A 27,714-nucleotide genomic window follows, 5' to 3' on the forward strand; every position below is an offset into this window, starting at 1 on the left:
AAGCCACCCCAGCGCTGCACATCCAGGCTGAGGCGATCGCTGGTCGCAGTATAACACCAGTATGTGTGTACAGGTTGAGTATCCCATATCCAAATATTCCGAAATACGGAATATTCCGAAATACGGACTTTTTTGAGTGAGAGTGAGATAGTGAAACCTTTGTTTTTGATGACTCAATGTACTCAAACTTTGTTTAATACACAAAGTTATTAAAAATATTGTATTAAATGACCTTCAGGCTGTGTGTATAAGGTGTATATGAAACATACATGAATTGTGTGAATGTACACACACTTTGTTTAATGTACAAAGTTATAAAAAATATTGGCTAAAATGACATTCAGGCTGTGTGTATAAGGTGTATATGAAACATAAATGCATTCTGTGCTTAGATTTAGGTCCTATCACCATGATATCTCATTATGGTATGCAATTATTCCAAAATACGGAAAAATCCGATATCCAAAATACCTCTGGTCCCAAGCATTTTGGATAAGGGAGACTCAACCTGTATATACTTTTTTGGATATTTTCCAGCCTCCTATCAGCTGGCTCCTTGAGGGCGGCCGTATCTGGAGACGGTAACGCCACTTGTTTTGATAAGCGTGTGAGCGCCTTATCCACCCTAGGGGGTGTTTCCCAACGCGCCCTAACTTCTGTCGGGAAAGGGTATAACGCCAATAATTTTCTATCGGGGGAAACCCACGCATCATCACACACTTCATTTAATTTATCTGATTCAGGAAAAACTACAGGTAGTTTTTTCACACCCCACATAATACCCTTTTTTGTGGTACTTGTGGTATCAGAAATATGTAACACCTCCTTCATTGCCCGTAACGTGTGGCCCTAATGGAAAATACGTTTGTTTCTTCACCGTCGACACTGGAGTCAGTGTCCGTGTCTGTGTCTGTGTCTACCGACTGAGGTAATGAGCGTTTTAAAGCCCCTGACTGTGTTTGAGACGCCTGGACAGGTACTAATTGGTTTGCCGGCCGTCTCATGTCGTCAACCGACCTTGCAGCGTGTTGACATTATCACGTAATTCCCTAAATAAGCCATCCATTCCGGTGTCGACTCCCTAGAGAGTGACATCACCATTACAGGCAATTGCTCCGCCTCCTCACCAACATCGTCCTCATACATGTCGACACACACGTACCGACACACAGCACACACACAGGGAATGCTCTGATAGAGGACAGGACCCCACTAGCCCTTTGGGGAGACAGAGGGAGAGTTTGCCAGCACACACCAAAACGCTATAATTATACAGGGACAACCTTATATAAGTGTGTTCCCTTATAGCATCTTAATATATAATAATATCGCCACATAAAATGCCCCCCCTCTCTGTTTTAACCCTGTTTCTGTAGTGCAGTGCAGGGGAGAGCCTGGGAGCCTTCCTAGCAGCGGAGCTGTGTAGGAAAATGGCGCTGTGTGCTGAGGAGAATAGGCCCCGTCCCCTTTTCGGCGGGCTTCTTCTCCTGTTTTTCTGACAACCTGGCAGGGGTTAAATACATCCATATAGCCCCAGAGGCTATATGTGATGTATTTTTAGCCAGAATAGGTACTTTCATTGCTGCCCAGGGCGCCCCCCCCAGCGCCCTGCACCCTCAGTGACCGTTGGTGTGAAGTGTGCTGAGAGCAATGGCGCACAGCTGCAGTGCTGTGCGCTACCTCATGAAGACTGAGAAGTATTCAGCCGCCGGTTTCTGGACCTCTTCTCTCTTCGGCATCTGCAAGGGGGTCGGCGGCGTGGCTCCGGTGACCCATCCAGGCTGTACCTGTGATCGTCCCTCTGGAGCTAGTGTCCAGTAGCCTAAGAAGCCAATCCATCCTGCACGCAGGTGAGTTCACTTCTTCTCCCCTAAGTCCCTCGTTGCAGTGAGCCTGTTGCCAGCAGGACTCACTGAAAATAAAAAACCTAACAAAACTTTTACTCTAAGCAGCTCTTTAGGAGAGCCACCTAGATTGCACCCTTCTCGGCCGGGCACAAAAACCTAACTGAGGCTTGGAGGAGGGTCATAGGGGTAGGAGCCAGTGCACACCACCTGATCCTAAAGCTTTTACTTTTGTGCCCTGTCTCCTGCGGAGCCGCTATTCCCCATGGTCCTTACGGAGTCCCCAGCATCCACTTAGGACGTCAGAGAAATACATATTAGTCGCAACGCAATGTGACTAGTACACACCAGGTGTCTCTGAATTTGATATGGGATATTTGTATATCTGTGTGCGATTAAATCTCTGAATTGCTACAATGCAGCAGCTGCAGCTTTTTTATGCCAAGTTCCACTGTGCTACTTATACAAACGTATGCACACAGATACTGTATACAAGTGTCGCATATCAAATTAATCAAAACAGTTTCCTAGTGCATCCCAGTCACATCGCTTTTTCAATAAAACATAATTTTGGAAAAGAAGACGCCCAACACTAGTAGAGTTGCACGGGACCTGGCGGCACACTCATGCCAGGCATCTCGTGCTGCACATCATACTGAGGCGAGATCAGTAGTTTCCAAACTATGTGCCTAGGCATCCTGGGGTTCCACAAGGCTCTTGCGGGGGTGCCTTGGGTTGGTGGTCCAGGACCAAATCAAATGATTTATGGTGAAAGTAATAGGCAAAACCAGTGTTGCAGGCGGCCAATGAGAAATACAGTACGTGGAAATATAGAAGCAAAACTGTACACCACAACATAACTGAACCTAAGGAGACAATTAGGCACAATGTAATTCATTTTTTTTTCAAAATCTCTCTGTATGTATTGTGACAAGAACACTGGAATAGTGTTTGAGGGCAGGTATGTTTGTCCCAGGTTCTTGTCTTACATGTATTAGAAAAATGAAAACTTCTAGGAAAATGTTTTGTTTTGTCAGAACCTTTTCAGTGTGTTGGAAAAGCTGGATAAGGGCCCTGAAAGAGAGATAGGGCAAGTTCCAGACATTGGGCCCAGTTCGGGTCTTTTGCCTCACAGAGGGCTAATCAGGGCTTTCAGCTGTGCAAGAGCCTTTTAGGGCTGCTAGCCTGATTAGTGTGGGCAGATTGCCTGGGGAGAGACTGCAGAATCTCTGTGAGAGGAGCTTCCTTATACAAGTGAGCTATACAGTGTTTACTGGAGAACTCTGTGTTTTTGTTTAGTGATAGTTAGGAACGTCTAATGTTTAGTTAGTGCCGGACAGGCAAGGTATTTTCTTTTGATGTTTGTTTCATTTTCTGTTTAATAAAACTGGTCGTGGCCAGTTACACCACACACTGGACTTGTGTGATTCCTCAGCTGCTGCATAGCTGCCATTTACCCCACAAAACGGCACCTTGTTCTGTTACAGTGTGTATATATATATATATATATATATATATATGTGTGTATATATATATATATATATATATATATGTGTGTGTATATATATATATATATATATGTGTGTGTGTATATATATATATATATATACACACACACATCATGTAGTGCTGCCGGTGGCCAGTGGAGGGTGCTTGACAGAACTCTGTTTGGGACACACACAGACACCCTATGTACATTGCACTTCCCACCATATACTACTGCTATATAGACTGCACCCCCATCCTCTTCCAAATTCTGCACCTCCAGCATATACTGCTCCTATATAGACACTGTACACGCATACCCCTCCATATAATGCCCCATTTATGCAAGGCACCCCCTCCTCCATATACTGCATACTCTGCACCCCCTCATTCATATATTATGCTGCAACCCCAGGTTACCTGCCATCCCGGGACTCAGCAACAAGTAGCAGCAGTAACCAGGAACAGATGCAGGAACCACCAGACAGTCCCACAGTGGGGAGGCACCGGGGACACTTACCAGTAGGGAGAGAAGGTCAATCAGTCCAGCAGGAAAGGGTGAGACCCTGTGTGAGGTGAGCAGTGCGGTGACCAGGAGGTGGGTTTGGTGCTGGGGCTGCAGATGATGATGGTGAGGAGGAGGCAGATAACCGTCTCAGCTGCTTTATATATACACTGCTTGTGGGCGGAGGGGTGGAGTCCAGTGCTCGAACCTCCCACACCCTGCACAGACCATGCCCAGACCGCTCTGGCCAGCTGCTGGGGAATTATGTTTTTTCGCACATCTACGATCAGGTCTGAATTACCACCTTTGTCAATTTCATTATACATTAATAAAATCTGTGACAATTTCATGAAATGGCCATCATTTTGTGCATTTTTTCATTAAAAGCTATTAGAGGTTTTGCGCTGGGATCTACCATACTGTTTTTACTGCATTCTAAGCATGTAATTTAAAGGCTGAAGATCACTGGAGTTTGACCTGGATTTGGTCCATTCTTCTAACCCCAAACATGATACCAGTTCTCAAGAACCTCCATGCATGCTACTTCTCCTCAGTTCCACTCTCCTGCAACTTCACCTGATAATTCTACCTGCATTCTTACCAAACTTTGTCTATTATTACTATTAATTAAATTTGGCCTCACTTATTTTGTGGTGCGAATTAATGTTTTACCATGTGCTTGTAACTGCAGTAAACTGACTGCTTTCCATGCTTCCATAGTATCCCAGCAATGACTCCTTAGCCCTAATCTATATTTCCTCTAACGTACCCCTTCCTCTCAATGCCACATGCCCAATATCCTTTCCAACTTCAACCAAACTTTTTTTTTCTTTAACTTTTGTCTTGGCCTCCTCATCATCAAAACATGTATATTATGCAGGCCTAGGCCACACCTCTGTAACCACCGATATATGCTAAAAAAGTTGTTTCCCTGTTCACGGATTTGGAATTATTTGTTTTTTATCCAGTGCTTTGTTATTTTATTTATTCCCACTACACGTTATGGACCCCATATATCATATCTGCCGATCAGTGGCCAGCGATGATTTGCAATCAATCAGTAATCGGGAAAACGGAACATGTTAAAATTGCCCAATTTGCCTATCCCGACTGTTTTTGGTAAGGATTGGGGAATTAGGACACTGTCCCAGTACATCTGTGAGCTATGGGGACCATTACACTCATACAAATTGATAATTCTAATGACTATAACCTATGTGGTTCTCCAGAAGAGTTTTGCCTTCTCAGGCACCTTCATGGGCATGATAAACACCACAAACTACTGATAAGAGTGGGTATCTGTTGGGCCATAATGCCACCACCCAAGGTGCATGGTCAAGGGAGCAGCACTGTTGCTGTCATGATGAGTCCAGCAACTATCTTTCAACTCCTGGTGCTGTTCTGTAATATCATGAGGTCACGTATGCAGTGAATAGGGGACACTGGCCCAGGGTCTGCTACGGCACCGGGTATTTTGCAGTCACTTTACCGTTTTATCCTTATTTCCATGTATTGCATATCTCGCACATTGTGACCTATGTAGTGCATCTAAGATGGCTGCCTCACTTTGTACTCTCATCTGTAGGGTGAACAATGCATGGTTCTGTTGATTTTGCAAGGATAGTGACAGTGTATCTTGCTTAGTATTCAATATTTTCCCCATTATGTACAATTTCTTCCAGAAACAGTTTACACATTTAAGGATAACTATGAAAAATTTACACACAGCAAAAAAAAAAAAAAAAAAAGGTGATGTAACCCATAGTAACCCATTTTGTAAGGATTTTCTAAACCGCACTTTAACAATAAAGAATCGAAATGCTTACTGTGGATCACAGAACATTTAAAATGGAGAACAATTTTAATTTATGATTTTAGAACATCTAATTATTCAGCCTCCATCACTAGACAATGACTAGATGGACACCTATTTATGGTGTAACTGATAAGCTGTAAAGAGAGCTAACATGCAGACATGGTTTCTAAGATACCCATGAAAACTGCAGTCTTTATTACAGGCAGATATTAGTGGCATGACATTACATCATCAGGGAGAGAAGGGGCAGCTACACTCCTACTGAGGACAAGCTGATAAAACAGCGGTATGCACAGTAACATGAGGTACTGTAGATAGAGAGTACACAAAAGGGGAGCGCAGTTCTTGCTCTAAGCCAGAAAGACCAATTCCAGAAACAGACAACTGTTTTCACGTAATTGCAAATCATTTTAGTTCCTGAATCATCAGGCAAACCTTTCTTCTCTGATTGTGTCACTTTTACCATATGTTTATATAATTTTTTTCCTCTGGAAAGGTGACATATTTGATTAGCAAATTATAGAACACCAAATAATTACCACCACAATAAACTATAAAAGCTCATAAACAATTAGAAGTTCTGATAGTCACAAATTCAAATAAACTTCAGTTGTAAATACAGCAAAGGGGAACACAAGATACCACAGCAAAGCTTCACTGCAACACTAGAAGTACACAATACCAGAATCCTGAATGTTTAATCACCAGAAAGCTTTAAGTCATATAAAAAAACAAAGTACACACTTTCAAATCTGCCTTTATATATCAGGACACAAGTAACAGACCCCACTAATGGGCCCTACAGAGTGGGCGACCCGCCGCCGAGCTGCCCGACCACCAATACGGCAGACGGGCGACCCGGCGGCGGGAGGGGGGGAGACACGGGGAGTGTAGTTTCTTCACCCCCCCCCCATCACCCGGCGCCATAGCAATGCATGCTAATATGGACAATCTTGTCCATATTGGCTTGCATGCATGAGCAACGGGGCACCAACGATTAACGAGTGTGGGGCCACACACTGCACGATATGAATGAGTTCTCGTTCATTAATGAACGAGAACGTTCATATTGTGCAGTGTTATCTGCCAGTGTGTAGGGCTCTTAAGTCTTAAAATGGTATAACGCCTATCTCATTTGACACATAACACAAAAAATATTTACTTTGTCATTATTTATTCAATAGAAAATAAACCACATGAGGAAGTATACTGTAATTACTTCCATATCAATAAAGAAGGGGGCATTCAGGTTTGTCTCAACACTAAGCCAAGCAGAATATACATCAGCAATGGTCTCAGAAGTAGAGGAAAAGGGTTATAAATGTCATACTGAAATCATTTAAAATCCATAATTTTGCAACAAATCTTTATTTTTTTTTATAAAATATCACAGACGATAGTTATAAATACTCTCAGAAGTGTTAACACAGCATACTCATCCAAAGATCATATAAAATAAGTCAATATACTAAATCCAAAAGATATATAAAAGCTACAGTATCTGTAGTCCTCTGTCATCATTGCTTTTATGCCAGGGACGACTGGAGAAAGCCCCTTTTCCTCCAAATTAACAATATTGCAGTATGGCATAGGTTTACAAAATTGCATCTCAAAACACAATACTTCAGGAACAATGTTCCATGGGCAAACCAGATGAAAGCCAGTGTATATTGCCACATGAGCCTCATAACAAACTGTAGAGTTGTGGGAAAGGTGCTAATTTGGAGTAGTTTTGTAGTCATAGGACCTGGTCGTCGCTCAGTCATTGAGGGCCTAATTCAGACCTTGACGCAGCCACGTGGTCGCTTGAAACGGTCACATCTAGGTGGTCTGCGCACCTGCACTGGCTGTTGTGCGCGTGCGTGGCCTTAAACATTTCGGCCGCATCAAGGCAGGATGCGGCCGCAGTGTGATTGACAGCGGCGGCCGTCGTGGGGAGGGGGGGGCGCTGTTGTGACATTGGGAGGGAGGCGTCCCAGGACTGGTTTTGGGGGCGGGGGCGTGATGTCACACGGAGTCGCTCCAGAAAAAGAATGACCGCTGACTGCCTGACAGCACAGCCAGGGGTCAACCTTAGGCTGGGTACACACTTGGTGATGTGCACCCAATAGATCGGACTATATACAGTATCATTCAAATCGTCCTTTGTGTATTCAGTATATTGTTAACATTAACAAGGTACAATATCTTTATTTTTCAACTCGAAATCTAAAGATATTGTACAAGACGGCATGCACCTAGATGTGGGTGCATACCTTCACTGATGAGAAGCAAACAATATCGTTCAGTGTGTATGAACAATATCGTTTGCGGGAGGGGAGGGGAACTTGCACGATAACACATCTTATGTGACACTGGCAAGTGTGTACCCAGCCTTAGTTCCGCACTAGCTGCAGACACATTGGGGGGGCCTCACACATACTGAGCTGCCTTGCCCTGTGCTGGGCTGCCCCCAGCATGTGAGATCTAGCTGAGTATGCAGCGATCTGCGTTCATCTTTGAATAACCCCGAGTCTTCAATTAACTTCTCTTTGTGCCAGAGGAAATGAGAGCCTGTCATTGTCTGCCAACGGAGGCTTGGCCAACATTAACACCATGCAACAGGATAATGACCCTATGCACATATACAAATCTACAGCCAAATGGATGAAAAAGGAATGAAGACTTTGGAATTATTTAGTCAAAGGCCGGACCACAACACTATGGAGATACTTTAGCAGGACTTTAAGGATCCTGGGCTTAGCCAGATAAACTCAGATATCAATGAACTGCAGCAATAACCCAAGAAGAAGTAGCCATAATTAAGCAATTATGAGGAATTATCTCTATTAGCCCAATTAAATATCTCTGATGTGGGAACAGCCAACATGAAAATATTAAGAAACATTTCAACATATAAGGAGATTGTAAATTATTTAAATGGGTTGTTCCAGTCAGTCAGTGAAATTGTCTTGCATACAATACAATAATGTTGTGTTTGTAGAAAAAGCAAGATTTTCCTTGGCTTGTGTGTTTTTTAGAACACTAACATGTAACCACTGATCTGAATCATCCTCTTTCCCAGATAGTAAAGGGATGGGCTTCACTGCACTCATAGATGTCCAAATTTCCCTAAAAGGGCCAATATATGGGGGGGGGGGGGAAACTGTAGGGAAGAGTGTCTAATTTTTAACACATCTTCTTACATTACCTGAATAACAAAAAAATACAAAGCCATATCTATTATGTATTATTTACCAAGTTTATCAAATTTTAGGACTTGCTATTATATCAAAATAAAAATGCATTCTGGAGGCTAAGAGCTAAAAATCCACCATCATAACTAGTTTATGTTGGAAAAAAAAACCCACAGAAAAGCCAGATGTATTGCAAGAGTAAGGCTTACAACAACAAAAGTTACACATTAACCCACAGTGATAACATGAACATTAGACTAATATGTTCGCAATAAAGCCTGATTACACTGGTCTAGATCTTTCTGCTATAGAATGCTCATTAAAGCATGACATTAAATTTCAAGTATACTGTACATATCATTTGTGTGCTTGTACCTATAGCTAGGAAAGAAGTGAACTATAGGCAAGATAAATGAAGGTTACACAGCAACGCAAACAGCAGCCGCACTTAGTCAGGCAACATCCCATTTAAAATCCGTCAATGGCTGAATTAGGTGAAACACAGTGGGTGACCTAGAACAAAATTCCAAGTAAACCAGTCTTGCCCAAAATAACCATTTGTAACTTGATACAAAACAGTACCATATAGTGTCCTATATTAAATGCTATATTTGAATACATTTTAATATGAACAGTTCTTAATGTTTTAAGCTTTTCAATGTACGACTGCCACACTGAAGAAAAAAGTAACACTGTATGTGGTAGATCAAGTTATCCTACTGTTTAATGGCGTTGCATGGTCAAAGCAGTAGATATAAGCAATAACAGCTAATTGATATACAAAAATGGATACTAGAGCCCATGGAAACAGGCAACAAACAAAGCTTCCCAGAACACACTATGCCCATTTGAGTCCATAATAAAAGGGTATTTACCAGAATCTTCTCACGGGACTGATGGCAATACATTTTGCTGTTTACATTCCAATACGTGCTAAAACTATCCAGACGGACAAGCTAGAGAAGATAAAAAAAAAAAAAAAACAAGATGGTGAACTCCTTATCATACATTAAATGGGTTGGGAATGAATGACAGATGGTTAAGATGTCGGCATTCAGTATACAGACGCCAGCATCCCGACAACTGAAATTCCGACAGGGGTGAGGTAGGACTATTCTCCCCTCTCCCCAACACCCTAACCATCCCTTATCTCAGCCTAACCCTAACCTCCCCCATTGGTGCCTATCCCTAACCCCTCCCCTCCCGCAGCCTAAACCTAACCCTCCCCCCTTGGTGCGTAAACCTAACCTAAGCCCCCAGTGGTAGCTAACCCTAAACACCCCCACAGCTGAACACTAACCTCTCCCATCTAACATCCCAGGATGTCTCTTAAACCAACCCCCCCCCCCCCTTCCAGTATTAAATCAAACCCTCCCGCTGTACTCACTGTCGGGGTGCCAGCTGTCGGTATTCCGGCGTCGATGCTCTGATCTTTTTCGGGATTCTGGCGTCAGTATTCTGACCGGTGTTGGGATTCCGGCATTGGTATTCCCATTGCCAGGATCCCGACAGACGGGATTTTGACCTGATCCCCATTAAATACACTAGCTATTTATCTAGTAAATATTTTATTTTCATAAAAAAAATGTTGCAATGTACACAAATAGATTGTTAGTAAACATATATAGACATATTTCCACAATAAATATTCAGTGGACTATTAAAATTATATAACCAAATGTGTCTTAAGTAGTCTGAAATCTAAAAGTTAATGGGACATATGGACTGAATTTGCATAACCTGTCTGCTAACATATTGCAAATGAATACACTTTGGCATCATCACCTAGTAAATATACTAATGGACCCTTGACAGAATATAAAGGAGGCTCTTTGGACAAATTACCAATATTTATCCAATATTGTTTTATTCAAAAAAATTGAAATGATAAACATCCAAAAACACTGAAAGTCACACTGGAAGCTTGTCTTAATGTGTTATATATGCCACAGTTGAACATTCTATGATGCCAAACATGAGAGAGAAGCTTATTTGCTAGCAAAATATATAATTAGATTGCGCAAATGCAGTCATTAGTCATGTTTTTCGGGAAAACTCATCTTAAGAAGAAAGTTGCCCTATTCTAAACTGACCAACAGCAATTTTTAAAATACACTCAAATACAAATATATTCATATAAACATGTGGAGCCTTATTCCACCTGAATATGTAATAATTGATTTCACACTCTAATAAAGCAGAATGTCTCATTGTCCCATCATGGCTGTTACCTTGTAAATTATTTTAGCAGCTTCATTTAGTATGCATGGCATCCAGGACTCATTGGAAGTCTGTAAAAGGCAAAGACAGAGAACTAAAATGAAAAAAAAGAAGACAAACTAACAAAGCAATTTATCAGAAGTACCTGTAAATGTATTTAGTACAGGTTGAGTATCCCATATCCAAATATTCCGAAATACGGAATTTTTTCAGTGAGGGTGAGATAGTGAAACCTTTGTTTTTTGATAGTTTAATACACAAAGTTATTAAAACTATTGTATTAAATGACCTTCAGGCTATGGGGTATATGCAATTCCGGGCGAATTGCGGCACTTTTTCGCCCGTTTTTAAATTCGACACAATTCGACCGTCGAATTCCGGCAGGTGGGTGCCGGAATTCGACTCATTCAATAAAAAACGAATTCGACAATCCCGCTGTCGAAAAACGGCAGATTTGACGGATTTTGATTAGATTTTCAAAAATGTTTAAAAATAAGAATTTACTTACCGATAATTCTATTTCTCGGAGTCCGTAGTGGATGCTGGGGTTCCTGAAAGGACCATGGGGAATAGCGGCTCCGCAGGAGACAGGGCACAAAAAGTAAAGCTTTAGGATGAGGTGGTGTGCACTGGCTCCTCCCCCTATGACCCTCCTCCAAGCCTCAGTTAGGATACTGTGCCCGGACGAGCGTACACAATAAGGAAGGATTTATGAATCCCGGGTAAGACTCATACCAGCCACACCAATCACACTGTACAACCTGTGATCTGAACCCAGTTAACAGTATGATAACAGCGGAGCCTCTGAAAGATGGCTCACAACAATAATAACCCGATTTTTGTAACTATGTACAAGTATTGCAGATAATCCGCACTTGGGATGGGCGCCCAGCATCCACTACGGACTCCGAGAAATAGAATTATCGGTAAGTAAATTCTTATTTTCTCTATCGTCCTAGTGGATGCTGGGGTTCCTGAAAGGACCATGGGGATTATACCAAAGCTCCCAAACGGGCGGGAGAGTGCGGATGACTCTGCAGCACCGAATGAGAGAACTCCAGGTCCTCCTTAGCCAGGTTATCAAATTTGTAGGATTTTACAAACGTGTTTGCCCCTGACTAAATAGCCGCTCGGCAAAGTTGTAAAGCCGAGACCACTCGGGCAGCCGCCCAAGATGAGCCCACCTTCCTTGTGGAATGGGCATTTACATATTTTGGCTGTGGCAGGCCTGCCACAGAATGTGCAAGCTGAATTGTATTACACATCCAACTAGCAAAAGTCTGCTTAGAAGCAAGAGCACCCAGTTTGTTGGGTGCATACAGGATAACAGCAAGTCAGTTTTCCTGACTCCAGCCGTCCTGGAACCTATATTTTCAGGGCCCTGACCACATCTAGCAACTTGGAGTCCTCCAAGTCCCTAGTAGGCGCAAGACACCACAATAAGCTGGTTCAGGTGAAACACTGACACCACCTTAGGGAGAGAACTGGGGACGAGTCCGCAGCTCTGCCCTGTCCGAATGGACAAACAGATATGGGCTTTTTTGAGAAAAAAACCACCAATTTGACACTTGCCTGGTCCAGGCCAGGTCCAAGAGCATGTTCACTTTTCATGTGAGATGCTTCAAATCCACAGATTTGACTGGTTTTAAACCAATGTGTTTTGAGGAATCCCAGAACTACGTTGAGATCCCACAGTGCCACTGGAGGCACAAAAGGGGGTTGTATATGCAATACTCCCTTGACAAACTTCTGGACTTCAGGAACTGAAGCCAATTCTTTCTGGAAGAAAAATCGACAGGGCCGAAATTTGAACCTTAATGGACCCCAATTTGAGGCCCATAGACACTCCTGTTTGCAGGAAATGCAGGAATCGACCGAGTTGAAATTTCTTCGTGGGGCCTTCCTGGCCTCACACCACGCAACATATTTTCGCCACATGTGGTGATAATGTTGTGCGGTCACCTCCTTTCTGGCTTTTACCAGGGTAGGAATGACCTCTTCCTGAATGCCTTTTCCCTTAGGATCCGGCGTTCCACCGCCATGCCGTCAAACGCAGTTGCGGTAAGTCTTGGATCAGACATGGTACTTGCTGAAACAAGTCCCTTCTTAGCGGCAGAGGCCATAAGTCCTCTGTGAGCATCTCTTGAAGTTCCGGGTACCAAGTCCTTCTTGGCCAATCCGGAGCCATGAGTATAGTTCTTACTCCTCTACGTCTTATAATTCTCAGTACCTTAGGTATGAAAAGCAGAGGATGGAACACATACACCGACTGGTACACCCACGGTGTTACCAGAACGTCCACAGCTATTGCCTGAGGGTCTCTTAACCTGGCGCAATACCTGTCCCGTTTTTTGTTCAGACGGGACGCCATCATGTCCACCTTTGGTAATTCCCAACGGTTTACAATCATGTGGAAAACTTCCCCATGAAGTTCCCACTCTGCCGGGTGGAGGTCGTGCCTACTGAGGAAGTCTGCTTCCCAGTTTCCATTCCCGGAATGAAACACTGCTGACAGTGCTATCACATGATTTTCCGCCCAGCGAAAAGTCCTTGCAGTTTTTGCCACTGCCCTCCTGCTTCTTGTGCCGCCCTGTCTATTTACGTGGGCGACTGCCGTGATGTTTTATCCCACTGGATCAATACCGGCTGACCTTGAAGCAGAGGTCTTGCTAAGCTTAGAGCATTATAAATTTACCCTTAGCTATATTTATGTGGAGAAAAGTCTCCAGACTTGATCACACTCCCTGGAAATTTTTTCCTTGTGTGACTGCTCCCCAGCCTCTCGGGCTGGCCTCCGTGGTCACCAACATCCAAAACTGAATGCCGAATCTGCGGCCCTCTAGAAGATGAGCACTCTGTAACCACCACAGGAGAGACACCCTTGTCCTTGGATATAGGGTTATCCGCTGATGCATCTGAAGATGCGATCCGGACCATTTGTCCAGCAGATCCCACTGAAAAGTTCTTGCATGAAATCTGCCGACTGGAATTGCTTCGAAGGAAGTCACCATTTTTTTTACCATGGCCCTTGTGCAATGATGCACTGATTTTAGGAGGTTCCTGACTAGCTCGGATAACTCCCTGGCTTTCTCTTCCGGGAGAAACACCTTTTTCTGGACTGTGTCCAGAATCATCCCTAAGCACAGGAGACTTGTTGTCGGGATCAGCTGCGAAGTTGGAATATTTAGAATCCACCCCTGCTGTTGTAACAGTATCCGAGATAGTGCTACTCCGACCTCCAACTGTTCCCTGGACTTTGCCCTTATCAGGAGATCGTCCAAGTAAGGGATAATTAAGACGCCTTTTCTTCGAAGAAGAACCATCATTTCGGCCATTACCTTGGTAAAGACCCGGGGTGCCGTGGACAATCCAAACGGCAGCGTCTGAAACTGATAGTGACAGTTCTGTACCACGAACCTGAGGTACCCTTAGTGATAAGGGCAAATTTGGGACATGGAGGTAAGCATCCCTGATGTCTCGGGACACCATATAGTCCCCTTCTTCCCGGTTCGTTATCACTGCTCTGAGTGACTCCATCTTGATTTGAACCTTTGTAAATGTTCACATTTTTTTAGATTTAGAATAGGTCTCACCTAGCCTTCTGGCTTCAGTACCACAATATAGTGTGGAATAATACCCCTTTTCTTGTTGTAGGAGGGGTAATTTAATTATCACCTGCTGGGAATACAGCTCGTGAATTGTTTCCCATACTGCCTCCTTGTCGGAGGGAGACCTTGGTAAAGCAGACTTCAGGAGCCTGCGCAGGGGAAACGTCTCGACATTCCAATCTGTACCCCTGGGATACTACTTGTAGGATCCAGGGGTCCTGTACGGTCTCAGCGTCATGCTGAGAGCTTGTCAGAAGCGGTGGAACGCTTCTGTTCCTGGGAATGGGCTGCCTGCTGCAGTCTTCTTCCCTTTCCTCTATCCCTGGGCAGATATGACTCTTATAGGGACGAAAGGACTGAAGCTGAAAAGACGGTGTCTTTTTCTGCAGAGATGTGACTTAGGGTAAAAAACGGTGGATTTTCCAGCAGTTGCCGTGGCCACCAGGTCCGATGGACCGACCCCAAATAACTCCTCTTCCTTTATACGGCAATACACCTTTGTGCCGTTTGGAATCTGCATCACCTGACCACTGTCGTGTCCATAAACATCTTCTGGCAGATATGGACATCGCACTTACTCTTGATGCCAGAGTGCAAATATCCCTCTGTGCATCTCGCATATATAGAAATGCATCCTTTAAATGTTCTATAGTCAATAAAATACTGTCCCTGTCAAGGGTATCAATATTTTTAGTCAGGGAATCCAACCAAGCCACCCCAGCTCTGCACATCCAGGCTGAGGCGATCGCTGGTCGCAGTATAACACCAGTATGTGTGTATATACTTTTTATGATATTTTCCAGCCTCCTGTCAGCTGGCTCCTTGAGGACGGCCCTATCTATAGACGGTACCGCCACTTGTTCTGATAAGCGTGTGAGCGCCTTATCCACCCTAAGGGGTGTTTCCCAACGCGCCCTAACTTCTGGCGGGAAAGGGTATACCGCCCATATTTTCTATCGGGGGGAACCCACGCATCATCACACACTTCATTTAATTTATCTGATTCAGGAAAAACTACGGTAGTTTTTTCACATCCCACATAATACCCTCTTTTGTGGTACTTGTAGTATCAGAAATATGTAACACCTCCTTCATTGCCCTTAACGTGTGGCCCTAATAAGGAATACGTTTGTTTATTCACCGTCGACACTGGATTCAGTATCCCTGTCTGTGTCTGTGTCGACCGACTAAAGTAAACGGGCGTTTTAAAACCCCTGACGGTGTTTTTGAGACGTCTGGACCGGTACTAATTGTTTGTCGGCCGTCTCATGTCGTCAACCGACCTTGCCGCGTGTTGACATTATCACGTAATTCCCTAAATAAGCCATCCATTCCGGTGTCGACTCCCTAGAGAGTGACATCACCATTACAGGCAATTGCTCCGCCTCCTCACCAACATCGTCCTCATACATGTCGACACACACGTACCGACACACAGCACACACACAGGGAATGCTCTGATAGAGGACAGGACCTACTAGCCCTTTGGAGAGACAGAGGGAGAGTTTGCCAGCACACACCAAAAACGCTATAATTATATAGGGACAACCTTATATAAGTGTTTTCCCTTATAGCATCTTTTTTATATATTTCTAACGCCAAATTAGTGCCCCCCCTCTCTGTTTTAACCCTGTTTCTGTAGTGCAGTGCAGGGGAGAGCCTGGGAGCCTTCCCTCCAGCCTTTCTGTGAGGGAAAATGGCGCTGTGTGCTGAGGAGATAGGCCCCGCCCCTTTTTCGGCGGCCTCGTCTCCCGCTCTTAACGGATTCTGGCAGGGGTTAAATATCTCCATATAGCCCCCGGAGGCTATATGTGAGGTATTTTTAGCCAAAAATAGGTTTTCATTGCCTCCCAGGGCGCCCCCCTTCCAGCGCCCTGCACCCTCAGTGACTGCCGTGTGAAGTGTGCTGAGAGGAAATGGCGCACAGCTGCAGCGCTGTGCGCTACCTTAAGAAGACTGAGGAGTCTTCATGCCGCCGATTCTGGACCACCTTCTTGTTTCAGCATCTGCAAGGGGGCCGGCGGCGAGGCTCCGGTGACCATCCAGGCTGTACCTGTGATCGTCCCTCTGGAGCTAATGTCCAGTAGCCAAAGAAGCCAATCCATCCTGAACGCAGGTGAGTTCACTTCTTCTCCCCTAAGTCCCTCGTTGCAGTGATCCTGTTGCCAGCAGGACTCACTGTAAAATAAAAAACCTAAGCTAAACTTTTCTAAGCAGCTCTTTAGGAGAGCCACCTAGATTGCACCCTTCTCGGCCGGGCACAAAAATCTAACTGAGGCTTGGAGGAGGGTCATAGGGGGAGGAGCCAGTGCACACCACCTGATCCTAAAGCTTTACTTTTTGTGCCCTGTCTCCTGCGGAGCCGCTATTCCCCATGGTCCTTTCAGGAACCCCAGCATCCACTAGGACGATAGAGAAAAAACGGTAAAAAACCCGAAAAAAATTTGCGTGGGGTCCCCCCTCCTAAGCATAACCAGCCTCGGGCTCTTTGAGCCGGCCCTGGTTGCCAAAATACGGGGGGGAAAATGACAGGGGATCCCCCGTATTTTAACAACCAGCACCGGGCTCTGCGCCTGGTCCTGGTGCAAAAAATACGGGGGACAAAAAGAGTAGGGGTCCCCCGTATTTTTTGTACCAGCACCGGGCTCCACTAGCTGGACAGATAATGGCACAGCTGGGGGTCACTTTTATACAGCGCCCTGCGGCCGTGGCATTAAATACCCCACTAGTCACCCCTGGCCGGGGTACCCTGGAGGAGTGGGGACCCCTTCAATCAAGGGGTAGTCCCCCCAGCCACCCAAGGGCCAGGAGTGAAGCCCGAGGCTGTCCCCCCCCCATCCAAGGGCTGCGGATGGGGGGCTGATAGCCTTGTTGAAAATGTAAGAATATTGTTTTTTGCAGAAGAACTACAAGTACCAGCAAGCCTCCCCCGCAAGCCGGTACTTGGAGAACCACAAGTACCAGCATGCGGGGGGAAACAGGCCTGCTGGTACCTGTAGGTCAGCGGCTGACCGCGGGTAACCACACCGCTGACCGCAAAGTTCCCACCATTGAAACTTATGGAAGGAGCTGTGCGATGCGCTGTCTGCCAGCTCAGACGCGCAAAGCCAATCAGGAGAGTGCCACGAAGTGGCGCTTCCTGATTGGCTGAAGGGACCTTCTGCGACAGGAGTCACGGGGGGGTCTCTGCATTCGGGGAAAGGGGTCCCATGTGTAAACATGGGACCCCTTTCAGTCCGTTGGTTCGGGTAAATGCGTTTTTTTGTTTTGCCAAGTACGTGGATTACAATAAAAGAACTGGACACTGGATCAGGTGAGTATAATTTTATTTTCAGGTACCCCGGACGTCGACATTGGAGACGTGGCCAGAGTCGGCGATTCAACATAGGTAAGTATGTGTGTCGGCATGTATGTAATAAAGTTATACTTTCATGGTGTCTGTGTCCTGTTTTTATTTGGGTATTTTTTTTGCAGTAGAACTACAGGTACCAGCGGGCCCGTTTCCCCCCCGCATGCTGGTACTTGTGGTTCTCCAAGTACCGGCTTGCGGGGGAGGCTTGCTAGGACTTGTAGTTCTTCTGCAAAAAACAATATTCTTACATTTTCAACAAGGCTATCAGCCCCCCATCCGCAGCCCTTGGATGGGAGAGACAGCCTCGGGCTTCACCCCTGGCCCTTGGGTGGCTGGGGGGGGACCCCTTGATTGAAGGGGTCCCCACTCCTCCAGGGTACCCCGGCCAGGGGTGACTAGTTGGGTATTTAATGCCACGGCCGCAGGGCGCTGTATAAAAGTGACCCCTGGCTGTGGCATTATCTGTCCAGCTAGTGGAGCCCGGTGCTGGTACAAAAAATACGGGGGACCCCTACTCTTTTTGTCCCCCGTATTTTTTGCACCAGGACCAGGCGCAGAGCCCGGTGCTGGTTGTTAAAATACGGGGGATCCCCTGTCATTTTCCCCCCCGTATTTTGGCAACCAGGACCGGCTCAAAGAGCCCAAGGCTGGTTATGATTTGGAGGGGGGACCCCACGCATTTTTTTTTTCTGATTTTTATCCCATTCCATTAAAAAAAAAAATATATATATATATATATATATATTTTTTTTTTTTTTTTTAAATATATAAATAATACTTGTGCCTCCTAAATAGACAAACCAAGTACCTAATCCCTTCTAATATAAATAGATATGCTATTACCAATGAAAAAAAACACAAAAAACATGTTTTTTAAATTTTTTATTAGATTCCGCCAGCAAAGTGTGGCGGATTAAAAATGACGAATTTACTGTCTAAAAGCACTGTTGTCGAATTTACAATCTTCAATTGAATATACTTTAGTCGAAATGCCACATTTGTACGATTGCAGAAATGTCAAATTTGTCAAATGTCGAATTTCAAAAAGTCGAATTTGGAAAGTCCGTTTTTTTGACGAAAAGTACTGTATTGCATTGTCGAATTTTTTTTTTTGGCGAAAATGTCCAGTTTTTCGACATTTTCGGGAATTCGACCGCAATTGCATATACCCCTATGTGTATAAGGTGTATATGAAACATAAATGAATTGTGTGAATGTACACACACTTTGTTTTATTTAATGCACAAAGTTATAAAAAAATATTGGCTAAAATGACCTTCAGGCTGTGTATATAAGGTGTATATGAAACATAAATGCATTCTGTGCTTAAACTTAGGTCCCATCGCCATGATATCTCATTATGGTATGCAATTATTCAAAAATACGGAAAAATCCGATATCCAAAATACTTCTGGTCCCAAGCATTTTGGATAAGGGATACTCAACCTGTATTTGCAGAGGAGTAAAATGAATATACCATTAAACAGCATTTACAGTGCTTGCAACTCATTTGGTTAAAGTAAAAAAAAAAAAAAACACAACATGCAAAATCATTGAATAATTAAGGAAAATAAAGGAGCTGGATGCTGTGTGGTCAATCCTATTACCCGCGAAGGGTGCAATGTGCCGTGGCGTCAAAACCCCAGGAACGACACCCCATCTCGCAACCTTCGCTGACTAGTTTCTACCAGCACTCACACAAAAGTGCTCAGAGCCCTATGGAGCAAACAGCACTTTTGTGAGAATTCGGGCCACTGTAAATTGCGTCTGCTGCCGGAATGATTCGCACCCGTGATATCATCACAGATAATAGGATCAAACCCTAAGACCGCATAACACTTCTATCTCAATGGGTCACTCAAGGGCAGGCCTGGCTCTCCAGGTGTTGTGAGACCATGTATGTATGATAGATAGATCAAAAGATAGATAGATAGATAGATAGATAGATAGATAGATAGATAGATAGATAGATAGATACACACACACATATATATATATATGTATGTGTGTGTGCAAATCTAGGGGTGGGCAAGCAGGGCAATTGCCCGGAGCACGGAGGACACAGCTGCAGTCACCCCGCCGCACATTATGTGTAATGCTTTATGTGTATCTGGCACTATATAGGGGGCAGTATGTATAAGTGGCACTATTCTGGGGCAGTATGTGTAACTGACACTATAAAGGGGGCAGTATATGTAACTTGCACTATTCAGAGGGCAATATGTGTATCTGGCACTATACAGGGGACATTATGTATATATGGCACTATACTGGGGCATTATGTGTATCTGCACTATACTGGGGGTATTGTGTGTATCTGGCAGTACTGGGGACATTATGTCTCTATGGCAGCACTGGGGACATTATGTATATTGGCAGTACTGGGGACATTATGTCTATATGGCAGTACTGGGGACATTATGTGTAAGGGGCTACTATTCTGTGGTATAATGTATATAAGGCACTACTATACTATTGTGTTGGCAAAATTAACTTTACCTTGTTCAATACCTATGACAGAGTTGTGGGTAGGTGATCACTTAGGCTTAATCCATCCACAGTGAAATCTGTTATGTCACGACTTATTCTTTTTAGGGACAAGATGGGTATCACAAAAAAAGTCATATCTAACTATAGCACTTCAGCTAAATCATTCACAGCTCTGACAATTACAAATACCTTCACTGGACTCCAAATTGTACCACAGTGATAGGTTAAATTGAAAACTGCACCATACTGTACCAGGTTGGCTACCCACTTTTCAGGTGTGTCCTGCAGACTACCCTTTTTGGAAGTATACCCTCCTGATGGTATACTGATGAGGCTACAGCTCAGGTAAATGTTAGGTATGCCCTAGGGGCCACCTTTACCATAGGTGTGGTTGGTCCTATGTATCCTCTGATGCTGTGTCTATTGTTAGGTATAGGTTTATGGTGTGACTAGTGCGGCGTCCCGCCTGTCAGACCCTTCCGTGTGCGGCAACGAGTGGCGTGGTCATGTGCTGTGTATTTCAACTTACCGCCGGGGGCAGGTGCTGCCTGCCGCCGGTGACCAGTTCTTAGCCGTCCTCAAGCCTGTGTTCCTCAGTATATTCTCTCTGGGTGTCCTCCGTGTCCCAGGAGCCGCGCACCTTGTCTGCGATTGCCGGTCTCCTAATCTTCCGACCCACAGACTATACTATTTACATTGCCACAAACATTCTCCTCTCTCCGGCTGGAGAAGGAGACGAATCGGCACATTCTGCATACATCGCGCTCACGTGACCCGGCACGTGACGCGCGAACCAGGAAGTCAGAGGACGGGACGGAAGATTAGGAGACCGGCAATCGCAGACAAGGTGCGCGGCTCCTGGGACACGGAGGACACCCAGAGAGAATATACTGAGGAACACAGGCTTGAGGACGGCTAAGAACTGGTCACCGGCGGCAGGCAGCACCTGCCCCCGGCGGTAAGTTGAAATACACAGCACATGACCACGCCACTCGTTGCCGCACACGGAAGGGTCTGACAGGCGGGACGCCGCACTAGTCACACCATAAACCTATACCTAACAATAGACACAGCATCAGAGGATACATAGGACCAACCACACCTATGGTAAAGGTGGCCCCTAGGGCATACCTAACATTTACCTGAGCTGTAGCCTCATCAGTATACCATCAGGAGGGTATACTTCCAAAAAGGGTAGTCTGCAGGACACACCTGAAAAGTGGGTAGCCAACCTGGGACAATCATCATTGACATTGGGACATTAATCCGGTTACATCCAAAATAAAATCTTTATATCTCATTAACATTGAGTGATTGATACTACAGTACTTTACATAGATACACAGAAAACACATCACTCCATACACCAATATCTACCTCTCCAATCTATCCAATCCCTGGCACATCCTATAGAGCGCGCTGACCAACACGAAACACGCAATTGCAATAGGAGGTGGGACACCTCCAGGTCAGCTGCACACTCAGCCACCATCCCCCTATGTGAGCGCAGCCTCCAACCTTATTGAATCACCATACTGTACCAGTCACGTGTAGTAACTTTCCCTGCACAATGGCACGTCTATATAAGACACTGCAGCAGCACTGTGTGCATTAAATACTAATGGGGAACAAATTCAAGAAGGTGTACAGAGCAAAACTAAAAATGAAAATAAAATAATTAAATTGTACAGTTCCTGGTGACAGGTTAGCTTTAAGCATACTAGTGAGTTCATATGTAAAAGTACCAAATGTCAGTGTCAAAACACATAGAACCCTGTCTTGCAATGGTTTGCATTGATTACAATTTTATAGTCTGCTGATAAATAAATGACGAGCAGAACTTACCTGAAGACTCAGCTCAGCGAGAGTGACTCCTACAGATACTGGTACATCAACATCAGTAATCTGTAAGTACAATGCAGGTGCCGTTCACATAAAACGCAATGACTTTGGAATACACATTTAGCAGTCTATTTACTAAGCCCTGGATGGAGATAAAAGTGGACAGAGATAAAGCACCAGCCAATCAGCTCCTAATTGTCATTTTTAAACCCAGCCTGTGACATGGCAGTTAGGAGCTGAATGGCATGTCGTTTATGTCCGTCCACTTTATCTCCATCCAAGGCTTAGTTAATGGAAACCTAGTCACTTAAAAAAAAAAAAAGCACACAAAATTGAAACTACAGTAGATTTTAAAAATACAAAAATGAACGCAAACACCTGGTTGGTCAGTGTACGGCATATTTTCCTGTTTTACAGTTTCAGAGCGTTTTATGAAGCCAACATTAATTATTATGAACTACCACAGTAAGTTTAGAAGAGAATAGTGCTATTTTTAGCCCTGTTCAGTAAGAAAAACTGGACACTTCATTCATTGATTTAAATTGAGATATATGGGCTAAAGGGGAAACTGGACGAAGAACGCAGGGTAATAAAATATAGCAATTTAATACAAAACGCTAAAAACAAACATCCATTATTTGACTGGTAACCGAACCTCAGCCATTCAAACAAATATGACAAGGTGGGGAGAGGGGGGGATTGGGAGCCCGGATCTTTTGTTGAGTATTTCGGTTGAAGGAGTCTGGAAACCTCCAGGCTTGTGAAATAGAGGACATGGGTGCTACAAATATGTGGCAAATAAGATAATGATCAGCTCTAGAAATAGTAACAGCGGGATGGTGAAAATAAAGCAGTCACTGGGTTACGTGGCAGTGATTCTGATGCAACTTTTAGATGAGTTGTTTGCACAAAACGGAGGAGAGAGTTTAAGACAGCACTAGAAAAAAAAAAAGAAAAACATCGTACACATCTGGGGGAACATTTGCATAGTCTCACTGGGTAAGCTTTAAGAAGCAACTTAATTATGGTATTTACAGTACACAAAATTAAATATGCATTATAAAAGATCAGCTCCCACTCATCCGACCGGTGTATCCCAAATGTATTTCCCATTTACAATCGTAAGCAATTTAACAAGAGACTGAGGGAAATTTAGTTAATATACCAGGTTACTTGTGTTAGAAAGTGCAACAAATGACATTGTTGTAGATACTTATAAAAATCACTGAAAGGTGTTTCAAATTGGGACGGAATTTAATGAGAATTGCATGGAGCCCAAGGGGTACATTTACTAAAGTTTCTAAAAATGAAAAGTGGTAGAGTTGCCCATAGCAACCAATTAGATTTTGTCTATCATTTTCTAGAATGCAATTTAGAAATGATAGCTAGAATCTGATTGGTTGCTATGAACACCACCACCAATTTTCATTTTAAAAAGCTTTATAGAATATACCCCCACGTATTATTAGTTGTGAGGCCTCCAATTTGTCATCAGACAATACTTAAATCTAGAATCAGGGCCTGCAATTCCAGGATCCAGTTGAAGGAAAGGGAGTCCAAGATAATGCAAAGGCTTAATAGCTTTATCCATAGCAGCTAGTAAAGCTGCCAAGGACAGGTATAGTTTAAGGACAGAGAATATCTATCCTGGAGGCAACCACAGTTATAAGGATGGCAAGACATGCAGCACTGTTTCTTATGTCAACTCAGACTTTTCTGCCTGCATGCAGGAGCACGTCTCATACCAAATAAAGTTTGTATGCTAGATGGTATTTCTATATACTAGAAAAGGCTTTTGGACAGTGACTTCTCTTTCCCTAGCACACAACCAGGCAACATTTTTTTTTCGTCCTCAGGAACATAAGAGTGAAAAGAGGGACGTGATGGCTGGTGGGGGAGATGGTGCAACAGCAGGAGAGATAAAGGGGGAATGTGGGTAAAACCAGAAAGAAAGGAATAAAGGAGGAATGGGCATAGCCAGATAAGTGATAGGATAGGTGAATAGCCATAGTGAGAAGGAAAAGTGGGGTAAGCATGGAAAGAAGGGAAAGAGTGCAGAGTAAGGTGTGTTGGAGCAAGAGTACATGTGATGGGGAGAGAAGAACGGGGGGTGGGGGGAGAGAGAAAGAAAGGGGTGGGGAGGTGGAGACAACAGGGGTATGGAAAGGGGGGGTGGAGACAATGAGGGTGGGGAAAGAAAACAAAAGAACTGTTGGTGAGAGCATGGGGTGGGTAAAGAGAAAGAGCAACAAGAGAGTGGGGGAAGAGAGGAAGCAAGAGAACAGATGGAGGGGAGAGAGAGAGAGAGAGGGGGGGGAGAGAGAGAGAGGGAGAGGGAGAGGGAGAGAGAGGGAGAGAGAGAGGGAGAGAGAGAGAGAGGGAGAGAGAGAGAGAGGGGGGGGGGGAGGGGGGGGGGAGAGAGAGAGAGAGAGAGAGAGAGGGGGGGAGGAGAGAGAGAGAGAGAGAGAGAGAGAGAGAGAGAGAGAGAGAGAGTGTTCCCTGCAATGCTATCTAGTAACCTAGCTATACATAATAGGCCTACCTCAAACAAATTTGCTTGCCTATTGGAATTCATAGATCAAATCAGCAATGTCAGCGATTCTGTGGGTATTAATGTGGTCCTAGGAAAGTGCTGTTATCAGACAGGTTAATCATCAGGAACCTTGCCAGAGAGATGAAGCAGTCTGCCTCTCCACAGGTAACCCACTTTGGACAGACTCCATGTCGGACCCCGTGAGCTCTGCCATATAATAGCAGATGGTGGTGGAAGAATGTCAGGTTACATCCGACAGTTTAACCCTTTGCTAGTAAACAGGTACACCGCTCAGCTCTATTCTCCTTCATAGTGAGCAGTTACAACCACCTACATTGGGATTCACTAAAATGTTATTTATGTTCTGGGCAAATAGGGAATTACACTCAACAATTAATTACTACCAATATGAAGTTATGGCTACCAACAAAATGGGTCCAAGGTGAACCTTTATTACCAGTGTTTAGTGCAGAACCTATAGACCAGGGGTAAGCAACATGTGGCACACCAGCTGCTATGGAACTACATATACCAGCATATCCTGAGACAGTTTGTTAAATTCAAACCAGCTGGGGTGTCACAAGTTGCCTACCCCTGCTGACATAAAGTAACAAAATCTTAATACAATCTGTGCAGGCTCCCAGCCCTGGATCTTACCAGTGCGTAAGAAACTGTGGATGTATATTAATATGTTGAATTCTAATGCAATTAACATAGATTGAATTGTTCACCACGCAAGTGGTTCATCTGTGGCAGTGGTTCCTGCTCTGAGGGCGGTCTTTACATAGGTACACCTCCTACAGGTGGGTTTTTAAAAGCGGCAATCATGTACTAGGCAAAACCATGCCTTGTAAATGATTGCGCTTTAAAAAAACAAAAAAACAAGTTCGGCCAGGAACCCGCACCATTGAACAACTCAGACTTCATTACATCCAGCCCCAAGTGTGAAATGTATCCTGTCATGATCATGCAGTAAGATTTAAAACGTCACCTTTTTAAAAAAAAAAATACCGTATATACTCGAGTATAAGCCGACTTTTTCAGCACTTTTTTTTGTGCTGAAAAAGCCACCTCGGCTTATACTCGAGTCAGTCAGTGTGACAGGCAGAGCAGCGTGAAGGAGGGACACGGAGCGCACAGCGCGCGCCTATCCTGTGTCCCTCCTGCATCTCCGGCGGGTCTATTAAAGGAAGTACCCGTTCGTGACCTCTGATCACGAACCGACACTTCCTTTAATAGACCCGCCGCGGCCGCCGGAGATGCAGGAGGGACACAGGAGAGGCGCGCGCTGTGCGCTCCGTGTCCCTTCTTCAGAAGACAGCGCGGGATCGACGGAGGGGTAAGTTACAGGCACTGGGGGAGCATATTTGGCACTTGGGGAGGGGGCATATCTGGCAGCATGAGGGGGCATATCTGGCAGCATGAGGGGCATATGTGGCAGCATGAGGGGCATATGTGGCAGCATGAGGGGCATATGTGGCAGCATGAGGGGCATATGTGGCAGCATGAGGGGCATATGTGGCAGCATGAGGGGCATATGTGGCACTGTGGGGCATATCTGGCAGCATGAGGGCACATCTGGCACTGTGGGGCATATTTGGCAGCATGAGGGCATATCTGGCACTGTGGGGCATATTTGGCAGCATGAGGGCATATCTGGCACTGTGGGGCATATCTGGCAGTATGAGGGCATATCTGGCACTGTGGGGGGATATCTGGCACTGAGGGCTGTGTACGGCTAGAGCTGCATTTCCCACCCTAGGCTTATACTGGAGTCAATAAGTTTTCCCACGTTTTTGTGGTAGAATTAGGTGCCTCGGCTTATATTCGGGTCGACTTATACTCGAGTATATACGGTAATAATAATTTAAAGGCAGAACCAGTCTTTGCCAGGTTTTGCCTTTAAAAAAATTCTCCTTTAAATTCTGCAGCAAAAATCACTGAAAATATGTGATTTTGGTATAACATTGCTTATTACATTTCCACCATGTGTTAATTTGAAGTATCCTCTTTAAATGAATTGTGGAATAAACTGTAAAACAATACCACACTTATTTTTCCTGTGAATGTGTTATGTAATCACAAAGATTTAGAAGTAAGATAGCATCTCGTCACACTCAGGGCAACACCTGAATACTCACTTCATCCTCATATCGGATGTGTATGTTTGTGATTTTGACCTGCAGATTCTTGATAACCTGTGCAGCTAGTTTTTCCAGGAACGTGTCTTTTTTCTCCTCCTTTGGTTTGTCTTAAAAAACAAAAACAGAGCAATGATGCACTAAATTCTCATGACTAATATGCTCAATTCATTCCAATGTCCTGTTTCAGGCATGATAAACTGAAACTGTTTCAGCTCAACGACTTTGCTCATATACAGTATTTTGCAAATGTCAAGAATACTAAACAATGAAATCACTGAATGTACAGAGAGAGAGAGAGAGAGAGGGGAAGACCAGACAGAAACCCCATAGCTTGGAATGTTAGTTGCATTTCCACGAAAATCAATGGATCAAGCAAGCATGCTTAAAAAATAATATTGTTCACCCACCTTTTTTAGTATCATGAACCTTAAAACACTTTTTAAAATGTTTGTGCTTTTTACGTTTTGGTCCTTTATATGGAAAGCATTGGTATGAGAGAAGGATAAAAACAGGTGTTAGTTAATATCAATGAAAACTTATAGAATGAGGGGATACCAAACAAAGTCATACACACTAGGGTGGCCAATCCCAGGCCATTTTTTTAAATCCTGAGTATCTGGATTGAAAAAAATTATCAATCCCGGGATACCCGGGATAGACTTTTTTCCTGTGTATCCACCCACCCACCCCACACACATA

At 44.3% G+C, this 27,714-nt stretch overlaps 1 protein-coding gene across 3 annotated transcripts in view; it reads right to left on the reverse strand.

Moving 5' to 3' along the window:
* Positions 1-27,714, reverse strand: part of VPS13C (vacuolar protein sorting 13 homolog C) — a 950,377-nt gene that overhangs the window by 707,291 nt on the left and 215,372 nt on the right. For 2 of the 3 annotated variants that reach the window (XM_063926502.1, XM_063926504.1), the window contains exons 7-11: positions 27,423-27,485; positions 27,013-27,122; positions 22,342-22,401; positions 11,058-11,117; positions 9,702-9,782 (exon numbers count right to left, since the gene is read on the reverse strand). In XM_063926502.1, coding sequence (XP_063782572.1) covers positions 9,702-9,782; positions 11,058-11,117; positions 22,342-22,401; positions 27,013-27,122; positions 27,423-27,485 — 374 coding nt within the window. The remainder of the gene's footprint in view (positions 1-9,701; positions 9,783-11,057; positions 11,118-22,341; positions 22,402-27,012; positions 27,123-27,422; positions 27,486-27,714) is intronic. The other variant, XM_063926503.1, reaches the window with a different exon arrangement.

The sequence above is a fragment of the Pseudophryne corroboree genome, chromosome 6 (assembly GCF_028390025.1).
Source record: "Pseudophryne corroboree isolate aPseCor3 chromosome 6, aPseCor3.hap2, whole genome shotgun sequence".
Taxonomy (NCBI): Eukaryota; Metazoa; Chordata; class Amphibia; order Anura; family Myobatrachidae; genus Pseudophryne; species Pseudophryne corroboree.